Raw genomic sequence first — 15156 nt, forward strand, 5'->3', positions numbered from 1 at the left:
TCGTATCTCTTTGTACGATTAATATCTTAACGATTCAACCGTTGAATTTATTGATATAATTGTACTTGTCATGCATGTAAATTTTTGAACAGATCTGATATCTCTACCCTATTGATCTATAATACTCAGCGTGGGTTTGGATAGGCGGTATGGTGCGTTTAGCTTATTTTTTGTCTCATGCTACAATATTACTATAGTATTTGATCTCATCGCTACTACTGTTTTTAGTACTACTGTTTTTATACTAACCGCAGGTAAATGCACCGTTCATCCAAACCCACACTTAGTATATTAATATGTATTCAATGACTGAATATCTTTTACATAAAACAAATAGTTAAATTTTTTTAATTTACATCAAATTTGACATGCATGATTTATATGAATAAAATATTAAATTCAACGGTTGGGTTGTTAAAATATTACCCAAACAAAGATATATAAAAATCAAATTTATTATATTATATAAATTTTATAAAATAAACTGTAAAATATAAAAATCAAATATATGTAATTAAAATGTATACAATTTATTAAATTTAAAAGAATTAAATATTTTTTATAATACAATTATATAAAATTAATAAAAAATTGTAAAAAATTATATAAGATTTAAAATTAGAAAAATATATAAAAATTTCATAAACAAATAAAAATATATAAAATTATAAAATGTATTGAATTAAAAAATATAAAAATTAATAATATATCAATATTTAAAACAAGGAATTATAGAACATTACATAAAATGAAATTAATTAAATAAAAAAGAGATTCTAAAAACTACTTTTTAAATATATGTGTGGGCACATGTCAAATTAGACTTAGTTTAGATGGGAAGTGCATTTATCTACGGTTAGGATAAAAATATCAATGGCGATAAGATTAAATATTGTAGTGATATTGTAGCGAGAGATAAAAAGTAAACTAAACGCAACACACCGTACTCAATCGTCCGTCCAGACCCCACCTTAGTCAACGACCGATTACTATATCATCCGTTAATGGCTATATCATTAATGACCTGAAAAAAAAATGCATTCTTATTAGTTGGAAAAAAAGTGAAGAGAAATGGCTAAAAATTTACCTTTTTTATTTTATTATTTATTAAATGGGAAGTAAACTTCATACAATACAGCATTCTTGAGCAATAATTAAATTCCCAATAGACTAAACTTGTGATTAATTTGGTCAAAAATCAATCAAAGCTTAGGAGTTTGACACAATTAATACAACATTTCTCTATAAAATGAAGTATAAGCTTTATTGTAATCGAACATCTCTCTTAAGATCATCAAATGTTTTGTGAGAGTCAAAATTTGTAATGGTTAACCATTTACAAATGATGAAGTATTGTTGTCTAAGAGAGAGAGTAGTGATATATGTATACCATATAAACATACACTACTTTTTCTAAATGTCTACACATATTAACAAACTTTAATACAACAATACAACTACATGCATGGTATTGATCCTTTACCTGCTTTTACGTATGTATATGTACTAGTTGATGTAGAATTTTAAGGGCAAGGCTGGCTTGAAGATTCTTCCTAAGTCGGCTCCTTCCTTCAAGGGAAAAAAATACAGAACGAAGCTTGAATGAAGAAGAAGTCTCGACAACTTCAAGCTGCGTCATGATGATTGAGAAATTCAATTATACAAGGATACACTAGATCTACGGCCTGCATCAAAAGGAAGTGTAAATATTCAGGAGAAGCTAATTATGTTGCATCAAATATGAAAGTATTCAATCTTACCCGTTGGGCACCCACTATATCATAGTGAGCAAAATGCGGACCACCTGGTCCTCCAAAAACTTTGTATGTGACCAATGGCTCGCGAATAAGCTTCACTGTTTCTGCTCGATTGATATCATTACAAACTAAATGAGAAAAACAAAGCAAAGCCGAACAATAAAACTAGATGCAATTTAGACAGGAGGGATGAATTACATCATACCATATACCGCATCAGGCGGACATATCAGATCTTGGTCTCCGGCAATTGCTAAGACGGGGACATTGCTTTTACTGAGATGATTCTTGTAAAAGAATGTCCCACTCCTGTCACGCAATCCTCCCTCCTCAAAGGCTGTTGCTAGCTGCAAGAGAAGCTTGGCAGGCACTGTCTCTGTAAATTATGCTTTAATTGTCATTCATGAAATGGTCCAAAAAAGTAGGAAGTAAATAAAATCTAACCGTGCCAGGGTCAAAGGGAGATTTGAAGACTCATTTAAATTATTCTAGACTTGTCAAGGATGTAAGTATCAATGAGAAAGACATGATCGAGCAACTTCAATAGGTTGAAAGGGGAAAAATAATCAGGACAAAATTATTTAAGTAGGATCCAACACAAGCTGACAAGCACATGAAACGGCAGCAGAGGAATCATCAACACATGGAACAGTGCCTTCTGAACTGAAAGACCCTACAATTTTCTGTGTACCGTTGTACTTCTAAAGCATTTTGAAGCATTCGTATAATATGACAGTTAAAAGCATCAATGCCAGAGTCTACATTTAGCATTTGTGCATTATGCTGGAAGCCAAAGGTGAAGCATATTTTCTTACCGAAGTTTTCCGTAACAAGCTTTTCAAACAACTTTGGCTGCAACATGTCCGGGGCAGAAATTTGAGGACTCAACCAAGACAGGAGGTAGGGAGGGTTAGCTGCAAAAGGATGGGCAGCAGCAAGCAATGTTCCAATTGGAATAACAGGAACATTCAGGACCTGTGCAGGGTCTGCCTACTCACCGAAGAGAAATAACATCAGATTATTGTCAATATATATACAAGCAGATAATAACACTTCACAGAGAAACAATGCTTAAGCAATTTCGCTTCAATAACACTTGCCAGGGGTAAAAGCAGTTTGAGTGACGATCTAGAAGACATATAGTCCAATGATGATGCCAAAGTAGTGACTGCTGCCAATCCAGAATCCTTTCCTTCATAACCTTATAAAAACAAGACATTTTAGCACTCCTATATATTGTTCAAGATACAAAGTCAGAGGAAGATGAAAAGTTTACTGATTGTTTTAGCCAACAACAGTGTAGTTGGTAGAGGACAGACTCTTTGTTCCAATGTTCAGGTTTTGATCCTAGCAATGCCACGTATCAAAAGAGAGAGAGACAGAGACACAGCCAGAGAGACAAACGTTCTTTTTTGAAGTTGTGACTACGTAAGGAACTTTTTCTTTTAAATTGCTTATAAAACTATTCCATCAAGTAGCCTACCGGGATATATAGAGCTCTTTTGGACTTATACAGCAACAATTTTGATTCCATCTAAGGGCCTTAAAGAGTTCAAAATTAATTGGCTCTACTCATAAAGGACTCAAAATAATCCTGGTTGACATGCTTTAGCTGTGATAATTAAAATGTAACAGTTTGAACTCTTAGATCAGCCTCAATAAGCAAAATAAAAAAGTTCAAGCATCAGATAGTTGAACCAAGCGTAGCATTTTCTTTTGTGAATTTAACCAATATTATCAGTACCTAGATCAGCATAATTTGTGCACAAAGTTTTCCATTCTTTTATCTATAAATAAATTTGCTGTTAAAATGTTTAACCGGTCTAAGAAGTGATTATAAATTGTTTACAAGTCTATTTCAGTCGGTACTGTGTCCAAAGGAAATGAAATTCAAGTTGGTCTTAGCTTCAAAATGCTAAATAAATTCTAATCATAACAGAACAGAGAAATTAAACATGCAGTTATGTGTTAATATAGCAAACTATTTTGCAATACGAAAAAGGTAATAGCCAAAAGGATATGCAGTAATAGGTTTTACATAGGTCATAAATGTAGATGAACAAGCAAGTTTTTACAGAATCTTACCACATCGTGATAGCATCGCATATAGCAAGATACCGCCCATAGAATGACCAATTGCAAGTAACTTGCCATCCTTTGGTTCACTCTTATCCTTTATGTATTCCATCTAAGATAAAAATTTTAGTTTAACAATACTCTAGTTAGTTGTCATAGCTTACGAATTGTCAGCTGGTGTACGCATCGCATAAGGGATGGCACCTCACCGCAGCAGGGACGTCTTCTTCTAGGTAGTTGTCAAAGTCCCAATCATACTTGGAAATAAGATCAAGTTGTTTCTGCATATCTTTTAGTGCTGTAGAAATGCTGTTTTGCATATCAAAAGAACGTACTGGAGATGATCTTTCAGCTTCTTCAATTATATTTACAAGCTTTTCAATTAAATCCGTAATTTGACTGGAAAAAGCATATCTTTTTTCTGTTTCTGAAAAACTCTTATAATCTGTACCCTTACCATAAAATTCCTTCCTCTGAGAAATAGAATCTAAAGGGTCTTTATATTGTCCAAAATCCATTCCTTGTGTACTCAATCCAGCACCTCTGAGTTCAAGAATCCAGGTGTCATATCCTTGACCGCACATGAAGCGTGCGAACGAGGACTGAACATGAATTTGCATCATCAATAGACTTAAAAACAAGAACCCCAAGAAAGCTAAAAGCCTAGAAATGACAATCCAATGGAAGAAACTCTATAAACAGAACAAGCATAACCCCACAAAGCCATAAGCTACGAAACCACAATCCAATGGAAGAAAAGTTAAGAACACCGAGAAATACAATTAAAAGCTAAAAAATTAATAACAAAAAGAAACCCATAAAAGCTATGAGGTTTAGAAAATTACAAACCCATCAAGGGTTCACCAACAGAAATAATTCAATGAGAGAAACAAAAACGAACCCAGACAAGGTCTTAGCTTTAAGAATCATAATCTCAGTAAGAAAAACAAAAAACCTCGTGATATTAGTTGCATGCAATGCAATGAGAAGAAAGAAAACGCTAACCTCAGGGGAAAGATCGTAAGCAATAGCATTGGTTCCTACGCCTGACAAAAGCATCAATGGATGATTCCTGGTTGGTGCCTGTGGAGAAGGAAGGTATCTCCAAAGAGCCACCTTCCATTCCGATTTGTCTACATGAACGTAGTGAAGCTCGTCAGCAGTACAGATATTTGGCTTCTTCTCCTTATCATTCTTGTAGTCTACGTTTCTCTTGAATGCAGCTTTGGTAAGAGCAGGCGACCGGGTCCTCCTGCGGCGAAATGAATATGGGAATTCGGGTACAGGGTCGGAGCGGGAAGGATTGAGGGAATCGAAATGAAGAATGGATTGGAATGGGAGAAGCATCATTGTATGAATATGAAATTTTCTTTCTATTCTTAATTTAGTTTCTTTTGTATTTGTGGTGTTTTGAATATTGCGGGAAAAGTTTGGCTACTCAGCCCATAAATTATGCCGTCAATGTTATAAAAAAAAATAGACATTCCTTTTTTTTAGAAATTATAACATCAGAATTAAATATTCATATTAAATTAAATCCAATTCAAAAATTTTAATTGTTCCATCTATTCTTAATTTAATTAATTGGTTTGGCTTGCTTTTGACACCCATTTAATAATATAATAAAAAGAGATAATTTATATAAAAAAATTAATATGATTAATGGATGTAAATAATAATAGAAAAATAAATTTTTAACAAATATGAAATTTTACAACAATTTTTGCGGAAAGAAAGTGAAAATAGACAAGGTTTGTGTTAGATGAATGGGAAAGTTTGTGTTGGAAGTGAGTGATGTTGTCATGTTGGAGTGGAGTGGAGTGGAGGCATTGATGTACTTGTTGGATACAAATTTGCCAAAAAGATTTAGATTTCGTAATTGAGTTGGGAAAGCTTGTGTTCATAAATTGATAACTAAAATGTGATGAAAATGCTACATTCCAAAATTGGCTCACCTTTGCACTCATTCCCAACAACACATTCTAAACAAATATCTGAATCTGCCTCCAAATTTATTTCAACCATACGATGTCTCCACCTCTCTATCATCACTGTAACAGGCCCAATTGGCCCGGGCCCGCACAAAACAAAACAAAGCAGGCAGTCAGTTTTTGTAATAGCAGGCCTAAACCCATCTAAGGCCCAATTTATCCAAACCCATATCAGCCTTAACCCTAATAGCTTTTGCCCCAGCGCCGCATCACCCTGCTCACCACCCCTCCGCAAGCGCCGCTCCGTACGCCAGCAGTACCTGCAGCAACAAACGCAAACTATACAACGAAGAAAAGGGAACAAAACAACAACAAAAAACATAATAGATTTCTTTTGATTTTGTTCATTTTTTTTTCTTTTCCATTTCGGCTATTTAAAGCCGTGAAAGATCAGTGAAAGGGGGGGGGGGAGATACTAAGATATACAGAGAAAAAAATTAAAGGAGAGATACAAAAAATTGTTCTTTGAATAAAAGTGGTTTTTTCGTTCTATCTTCGTTTAATGTTCGTCATTTTTTTTAGATCATTTGTTTTTATTTTTGCTCAAAATATAAAGAAAGGAGAGAAGAGATCTTACCTTTTCCGTCGAAGTTGCCGGATTGTTGCCATCTCCGTCGCGATCGGAGCATTGGCACAAAGTGAACAATGCAAGAAAAGCAAGTTAAGAAGAAACCCTAGCAGTGCCATGGTTTTAAAAAAAGAATAAAATGATTTTAATTTTTTTTTTGCTTTGTTTTGTTTAATTAAAACTAAGACAAAAACGGCGCCGTTTTAATGGCCAGACCCGCCCGTTGACCCGACCCGCAAATAGGGTTCGCGCGTTCTGGCCTGAATGGTCCATTTTCGAATTTGGTCCTTTAATTTTTAAAATCGTTTTTTTAAATCAGTTTTTGTTTCTTTTAAATGTGGCCGCACATCTTATTTTTGTTTCAAAATAGTCCCCATTGCTGCGCAGCGTTTTGGGGGCGGGATTATTTCCCTTTTAGTCCCCCATTGTTGTTCGTACATTCAAGTTTGTCCTTTTTTATTTATTTTCGAAATCTACCCCATTTTTTTGTTTTTTAAGTTCAACTTGGTCCATTTTTAGCTTTTTATTTTTTTATTTTTATGTTGTTATCATTATACCATTATTTATTATTATATTATTTATTATCATGGTTATTATCATTATTTCTATATTCATACATGCATTGTTTTTTTTTATATAATATATATATATGCATGTTTTATATAATATACTGCATGGTTTTTTTATAATATATATATGCATCTTTTATGTAGTATATGTATACCTATATAAATTTTATACATTTTTTATTTTATTTCATAACTTCTATATACATATATATACTTTTATATTTTAGTTTCATTTTCTTTTACTTCTATAAATATGTATTTACGTATATTTCCATATGTGTTTTATATATTGTTATTTATTTTTACATATATATATATATATAAATACACACACATTTTAGAATATACATATATAATTTAAATTAAAGTATTTGTTTCATGTTATACATTAACTTTTTCACATGCCTTTTAGAAAATATATATTTTTGTTGCGTCAAAGCATTAAAATCGTCATATTTTACAAATTTTCAAAATATTTGGCATTTATGATTCTTGAGAAAGATCGTGTCCTAACTTACTGGATTTCGATTATTTTTCGATGAATTTAGAAAGCCAAGTATTCATTTCGCAATAAATTCATAAATTTCAAATAAAAGCTTATTCTCGGGAATTCAAAAATGTCGGGTTCTAACTTACTGGTCATGACATTTTATTATCTCGAAATAAGAATTTCTAAAACAAAAGGCAGTATTCGGTATTTTGAAGATTTAAAAATATTGTGCCCTAACTCACTGGGCGTGGTGTTTTATTTCTTTGAAATAAGAATGTTTTGTTATTTTGATTCATTCACGAGATAATAAGTTTTCTTTTAAAGTCTTTTCAAATTTTCGACACAAAGACATTAAATAATCAATTTGGTACTGATTTTGGGCGTTACAAGGGTGCTAACCCTTCCTCGTACGTAACTGACTCCCGAACCTGTTTTCTCAAATTTTGCAGACCAAAATTATTTTTAAGGTGAGCCGATCACACCTCAATCAAGGATTGGTGGCGACTCCAATTTTTGTTTTTAAAGTCGACAACTAAATTTTTGTTTTCAAAAAAATGGTTTCGACAATCACCATAAAGTTATACTCTTCCAATTCAAAGTTGAATTCATTCAATTTTTTATTTTCAATTCATTTACATATTTCAAACTTTTTATTTAATTATACAAAATATTCTCGATTTTAAATACAAAAGTATATTTTTTAACCCTTGAATTTGGTAATTATATTTGATTTAGTGCTTGTTTTTTTCCCACTTTCATCGTTAAACTTGGCAATTAGATTCTGCCAAGATTTGATGATGTGACTAATGTTATTAAAACATGATTGGATTAGACATGCCGAGAATTGATCGATATAATGGTCTGAACAAAGGGGTTTAACCGATTGACTCAAAAACTACTTGAAATTGGTAAATTTTGAAAATTGAGACAAAAATCAACAGTTGAACTGGTTTACTAAATTTCTTAGATTTTTATGAATTTTTATAATTAATTATTGTTGGTCCAACCGTCGAATGATTGAATTGGAAACCATATACCACATCATCACCTGCAAATTTACATGATTTTTTTTCAAGTGATGATGTGGCAAATTTTAAAGTGTCATATCATCAAACTTCTATATTTTTCAAGTTCAGGGACCAAAGTGGACTTAGTTATCCAGTTCATGTGCCAAAGTATATAAAAATAGTACATGTACCAAAGTAAACTTAGTTACCAAGTTCAATGACCAAAAAGATATGTTAATCCCATTTTAAATTGATTCTCGAACTTCAAAATGTTCTAATTGAGTTATCAAAGTATCAATTAGGTCCTTTCACAAGTCTAGCAATTAGCTTGGGTATTGAATGCTAGCTCAAATACGATGTGGAGTATATTTATAACACATGTATTAAATTGTGAACACTTGCATACCTAGTGCATGAAAAACTTAGGTTTGACATTTAAAAAAAGGGTTAATATGTATTTTGCCCCTTGAACTTGTCCAAGAGTACCTAAACTTCATTTTCAACCTAGTTGGTACCTGCACTTATATTTTGTCACCTAAGTTGGTACCTCCGCACTAACACCATTTATTTGTGCTAATGTGACACTGATGGCCAATCCGATAGTGACATGTGGTAACCTTTTAATATAACACATAATAGACATAAATTGATAAAAAAATATTTAAAATATATAAATTAATAAAAAAGTATAATTTTTTTGAAATCAAGAACAAACCTAGGCAAATGGCTATCTAGGTAAATCGAACTTAGACACCTTTGTTTAGATTTATTTTGGATGTAATTTTAGTATTGTTTTTTTGAAAATACCATTTTATTATTATTGAAGTTAAAATAAATAAAATTTTAAAATATATAAATTAATAAAAAAATTTTACATCAAAATAAATTTAGACATATGGTTGTCCAATTCAAATGTATTTGGACAATAGTTTGTTCATATTCATTGTAGATGTGCTTTTAGTTCATTTATATATTTATACATAATTTTACAAATGTTTAGTTCTTTTATATATTTATACATTTTTCTTATAAATTCAAAAAAATTAAAATTTTTATTACTATATTATATATTTTAAAATTTTATATATTCTTCAAAATATTATATACATTTTATATATTTTAATTGTATATATTTTATATATTTTAAAATAATAATAACAATCTAAAAGCGATGTTTTATAAAAATATTAAAAATATAAATTGTATAAAATATATCTAGAATGAATTTTGACAAATTCATTTTTTATGTGAAAAAATCTTATACTTATTTTTATTAATTTTTATATTTTTAAACTTATGTCCGTCACATGTCATATTGAGAGGCTGCCAGGTCTTACCACTTGATTGGTCATTAGAGCCACATCAACACAAATTAACGGTATTAGGGCGGAGATATCAACTTGAGTAATGGAATTCTAATTCACTTGCCTATTAGGTAAAGAAAAACACTGGCATGTACGTAAATCTAGGAAACTATACTATTCCTATATGACGATTTTGAATGCTTAAATGGTATTTCATATGGCATAAATGAAGGTTAGACTTTGTGTATGTAAATTTCTATATGATGAACATATTTTTAGAAGATTGATGAATTAGTTTTGAGTATGTTTCATGGAAGAATTTTGCTTGTATATGGTTTTTCTTTTGCATATTTTATGTAAGTTATGATTGGGTGTTTTGGTAGATATTTTGGTGTTTTAAACTTGATTTTTGAGTATCTTAAGTTCATGTTTTAGTATTATGCTTCTAGGTATCAAACAAGTGATTTCAAGTCAATTTTTAGCTCGAGGATAGAGGTATTGTTAAGTATGACTCTTATTTTAGTCAAATTTGAGAAATAATCTTCTAGTTAAATTACATTTATTTGTTTAAATCAAACACTAATTAGTTTAGATTATTTTATTATTATTTGACATATGAATTTAGCCTATAAATAGGCTCTTTTACAACCTTAGAAATTTACACCTATTAGATTAGAACTCATAACACATTTAGATAATTTTGTGCTTACGTTTTGAGGGTTCTTTGTTTTCAGGATTTCGAGGTTTAGTTTTTATCTCCATCTTTTGTACTATTCGTTCTTTTGCCATTATAGTAAAATTATCTTTGCCCGTGGTTTTTTTATCCTCTTTGGAGGGGTTTTTTCACGTTAAATTTGTGTGTTTAATTTCTCAATTTCTTCTGCTATTTTTACTTATTCATTGCTTAATCGGGTTGATCTCTAACAAGTGGTATCAGAGCTAGTTCAATTTTCATATATCAGCCCATTCAGATATGGCAGCAACAAGGTTTGAAATTGAGAAGTTCGATGGTGAGACAAATTTTAATTTGTGGCAAGTTCGAATGATGGCAATTCTAGTTCAATCCGGTTTGAAAAAGGTTGTTATCGGAAAAAACCTGAGAACCTAAATAAAATAGAATGGGAAGAGCTTGATGAAAAGGCTTTGTCTGCAATCTAGTTGTGCCTCGCGAATACGGTATTGTAGGAGGTATTGATGGAAAAGAACTCATCTGCCTTGTCGAAAAGGTTAGAAACTCTTTATGCAATTAAGTCTTTGGCTAACCGTTTAGTGTTGAAACAACGTCTATTTACATTTCGCATGAATGAATGTGAGCTTCTTAGAGATCACATCAGTCAATTCATTACTCTTTTAAATAATTTAAAGAACGTTGAGGTTCATATTGATGATGAAGATCAAGTTATGCTATTATTGTGCTCTTTACCCCATTCATACAAGTCTTTTAGAGAGGCCCTGATTTATGGTAGAGACAAAATCTCGTTTGAAGATGTGAAGAGTCATTTGTTGAGTAAAGACAAACTCGACAATGAGCTTCATTTGGATAGCAAGGCAGATAGGCAAGCTTCCGTTTTGATAGCAGAAAAGAAACGAGACAAAATGTGTCGTTATTGTAAAAAGTTAGGTCACGTCATAGCAGATTGTCATAAATTGCGAAATAAAAGAGCTGTTGAGAGTAACGAGGAAGATGTAGCTGGTGCTAATTTAGCCGATGAAAGCGGTGATGATTTCTTGTCAGTGTCAACAAATGATAACCCCAAGCTCACGTCCTAGTGGATCCTAGATTCGGGATGTTCTTTCCACATGTGTCCCAATAGAGAATGGCTCTCCACATACAGTTCGGTTGAAGGTGGAGTTGTGCGCATGGGAAACGGTTCATCTAGTAAGGTAATTGGTATTGGTACTGTTAAAATTAGGACACTCTTAGATGTCAGGTATGTACTTGATTTACGAAAGAATCTCATCTCCTTGAGTATTTTAGACATGAAAGGATGCAGAATTAACATCGAGTCGAGCGACATTAAAGTATTTTGTAGAGCTCTCGTTTTGTTAAAAGGTAAAATAATTGACAATCTTTATATTTTGGAAGGTTCTATAATGACCAGTGAAATCGGACGTCCTTCGTCTGTTATAGAGTCGAGGTCAACTTATTTAGAGTGGAGGCAACTTGGTAATAGGAGGGAAAAATGTATGATTGTTTCGTTGAAGAGAGATTCTCTTTTGGATGTAGGTTTTGAAAAGTTAGGGCAATGTGTTCGTGAAAATCAAACCTGGGTTAATTTTGATCTGGCAGTGTACAAGTCGAAGGCTAGAAGTCTTCCAGTTTCTAAGCACAGATTCAACTCAGTTAATTCCCTGCATAGTTCAAGATAGGCTCGTGGCCGACTTTGGCAAAGATGGTGTTGTAGAAATATGAGTCAAGGTAGAGATTTGTTAAGTATGACTCCTATTTCAGTCAAATTTGAGAAATAATCTTCTAGTTAAATTCTATTTATTTGTTTAAATCAAACACTAATTAGTTTAGATTATTTTATTATTATTTGACATATGAATTTAGCCTATAAATAGGCTCTTTTACAACCTTAGAAATATACACCTATTAGATTGGAACTCATAACATATTTAGAGAATTTTGTGTTTATGTTTTGAGGGTTCTTTATTTTTGGGTTTTTAGTTTTTATCTCCATCTTTTGTACTCTTCGTTCTTTTTCCATTATAGTAAAATTATCTTTACCCTTGGTTTTTTTATCTTTTTTGGAGGGGTTTTTTCACGTTAAATTTGTGTGTTCAATTTCTCAATTTCTTCTACTATGTTTACTTGTTCCTTACTTAATCGGGTCGATCTCTAACAGGTATCGATATCAAGCCCCTACGGTACCGCAACAAGGGAGATAGAATGCCAAAATCTACGGGGAGAAGTATTGGTATATCTCCCCACTTGTACTGATACCACAGTGTAGGGCCTAGGCCATTGCCCTACTTTGAGCATCTTTTACCTTTCGAGACTTGTTTTTGGTCTCAGACACCTCCAAACTCCTATAAATCGATTCTATATGGATTCAATATGATTTTAAAGTTTTAAAATTGAGGTTATTTATTTTCTATAATTTTATAAAATGTTTTAAAACTTATTTTCTATTATTCACTCAAGTTGACATCTTACATTTGGACCCGTTGTTCGAATCGGGTGTGGGGTGCCACATCTATCTATCTGAATATGTATTTCGTTATAACCAAGATATCGTAGGCAATTTCTATGCCCACAACTTGTGCCAACATGTACGAAACAAAAATGGGGATTAAATATTAATAAAAATATAAATAAAGCAAAATAAAAATGCAATAGAAATAAGGAAATAGAAATTAAATAGGAATAAACCAATAAAATGTAATCTATTGTTTCAAGCGTGGTTTTGATGCTGGCTTTGAATTGATCTCGGACAATGGATATTCTTCTTCAATTGATAAGTCAGTTATAATGATCGAGGAATAACCTCAGACCACCATCCCTTTTGTATGTAAATTAATTACAGGCTCAACCTGAAAGTTAACCCTTACCAAGTGAATAACTTTGAAAGCAACTTTCACAATTTAATTCCTCGACAACCTTACCAGCTAGAGGGACCCGGCTCAAATCAACGGCCTCAACTGTGCAGGTTGTTTAAACTTTATTGTTAATTCCCTTGACAGATCCAACCACTCATTCAATTGGTCAGGTCAATTTGGTCTTTGGTGGGATGAATACGACAATTATAGATCGTATTGAATCACCAACGATATGCTGTTTAACACTGAATCAAGGGGCACCCTTCTTGATTTGATATTAAACGACATTGTGAGATAATTGAGTCTATCTCCTAAATTGAAGAATTAACAAATAGCAAAATAAAAAAAAATGTACAATTCTAACTCAAATTAATTATGGGCTAAAGGGAAATCAAAATTTAGTTACTCATAATAAAAATCAATTTAATAAATAAAATAGAATTTAATAATGATTAGAACAAAGAAATAGAGTCAAAGAGGACCGAATGGTGGCGTTAAATTCCACCAGGAGAGAAACAAAGGAAAATTAATGAAAGAAAATTTAAATTTTTACTTCACTCCCAATCCAGAACATGTCTCACGGCTTATTTCTTTAGCTTTTCTTTTTTAAAGCTAAATTTAAACAAATATTCATTCCTAATTAATTCCCTTTAAGATAAAATTAAGTATGTATCTAATTAAATAAAATAAAGAAAAATTAATCCTAACTAAACTCCTAAATATATTATCCTTACAAATTAACTTTAAATACAAATAAAATATTTTAAAATCTAAAAAATGTACGAAAAATTATGACTTTCATACCTAAATCTTTAATATGATTTCATGTTTTTATTTCTTCTTAAAATTTTTGACTTGCACTGGACTTGTATAAAAAGCGAACAATGAATACCAAAATTAAAAGCATCTATTTTCAAAAATAAGGTTAAAGGGTAAAAAAAATCTCAGTAAAAAAAAATCAATTAACCTCTATAGAAAAAGTGTATCGAATTGAAGCTTCAATGATTAAATAAGTCAATTGGTCATTTCCTTTAACGGAACTCTTAGTTGATTGATTTAATGATTAACTTAGCTGATGAAACCCATAAAAGCTACCAAGTGCCAACTACGTTAGTAAAAAAGTATATTTAAAAAAAATCTTAAAAAAAAAATTTCTAGATCCAAATTTATTCCAATAATTCATCATCTTCCTCTTCCTATTAACCATATGACGTTGCCTTAGCTTCCACCTCTTCATCAGCAACACCATTCAATGCTAATCAAGTTATACTCTTCCAAGCGATGTTAAAATTTTGAATTGGAAGTTTCTATTTTCGATTCAATTTATTGAGTTAGATAATTGAATTTTTTATTAATTGTATCAAATATTTTTTTTGATCTTTAATATATATAAATTAATAAAAAAGTAAAATTTATTTTGAGATTAAGAATAAACTAGGACAAATTGTTGTTTAGATGCATTTGAATTTGAAAATTTATTTGTCTAGATTTATTTTAGATGTAATTTTATTAAGTTTATCTATTTTATTTTTTTAGAAAAATCAGGTTATTATTATTGAAATTAAAATAAATAAAATTTTAAAATATATAAATTAATAAAAAAATTTACATCAAGAATGAATTTAGACGTATATTTGTCCAATCTCAAATGTATTTTCATAGTAGATGCGCTTTTAGTAGTTTTATATATTTATATTTATTATAAATTTTAATTATTTTATATATTTTATAAATTTAATAAATTTAAACATTTTATTACTATGTTATATATTTTAAATTTTATATATTCTTCAAAACATTATAGACATTTTATATATTTTAAATATAATAACAACCTAAACTTTAATATTT

At 30.9% G+C, this 15156-nt stretch overlaps 2 protein-coding genes across 3 annotated transcripts; both read right to left on the minus strand.

Moving 5' to 3' along the window:
- Nucleotides 1–774: 774 nt before the first annotated feature.
- Nucleotides 775–5369, minus strand: LOC105798655 (uncharacterized). 2 transcript variants are annotated; one of them, XR_008188526.1, is made up of 9 exons: nt 4839–5368; nt 4043–4435; nt 3843–3945; nt 2854–2958; nt 2573–2743; nt 1963–2133; nt 1761–1861; nt 1484–1685; nt 775–1024 (listed from the first exon to the last, which is right to left on the minus strand). XR_008188526.1 is itself a non-coding variant. In XM_052620444.1 (8 exons), exons 1-8 carry the CDS (start codon nt 5181–5183, stop codon nt 1626–1628), a joined length of 1449 nt encoding a protein of 482 aa, XP_052476404.1. In that variant the 5' UTR covers nt 5184–5369; the 3' UTR covers nt 1388–1625. The 2 variants fall into 2 exon arrangements, 1 of the variants encoding a protein (XP_052476404.1); XM_052620444.1 differs by lacking the exon at nt 775–1024 and having other exon boundaries at nt 1388–1685; nt 4839–5369.
- Nucleotides 5370–5712: 343 nt separating this feature from the next.
- LOC105798656 (uncharacterized) lies at nt 5713–6454 on the minus strand. The gene is made up of 2 exons (XM_012628803.2): nt 6402–6454; nt 5713–6084 (listed from the first exon to the last, which is right to left on the minus strand). Exons 1-2 carry the CDS (start codon nt 6431–6433, stop codon nt 5748–5750), a joined length of 369 nt encoding a protein of 122 aa, XP_012484257.1. The 5' UTR covers nt 6434–6454; the 3' UTR covers nt 5713–5747.
- Nucleotides 6455–15156: the final 8702 nt, after the last annotated feature.

This window comes from Gossypium raimondii, chromosome 9 (assembly GCF_025698545.1).
Source record: "Gossypium raimondii isolate GPD5lz chromosome 9, ASM2569854v1, whole genome shotgun sequence".
NCBI classification, from domain to species: Eukaryota; Viridiplantae; Streptophyta; class Magnoliopsida; order Malvales; family Malvaceae; genus Gossypium; species Gossypium raimondii.

Excerpts from the sequence above, each read along its gene's own strand:
- LOC105798655 (XM_052620444.1), bottom strand. The coding sequence starts at position 5,183 with ATGATGCTTCTCCCATTCCAATCCATTCTTCATTTCGATTCCCTCAAT. Across the intron at positions 2,744-2,853 it reads ACTGCTTTTACCCCTGGCAA|ACCCTGCACAGGTCCTGAAT; the intron begins GTGTTATTGAAG and ends GTGAGTAGGCAG. Across the intron at positions 1,862-1,962 it reads TCCGCCTGATGCGGTATATG|AAACAGTGAAGCTTATTCGC; the intron begins GTATGATGTAAT and ends TCAATCGAGCAG.
- LOC105798656 (XM_012628803.2), bottom strand. The coding sequence starts at position 6,433 with ATGGCAACAATCCGGCAACTTCGACGGAAAAG. Across the intron at positions 6,085-6,401 it reads CGGCAACTTCGACGGAAAAG|GTACTGCTGGCGTACGGAGC; the intron begins GTAAGATCTCTT and ends TTGTTGCTGCAG.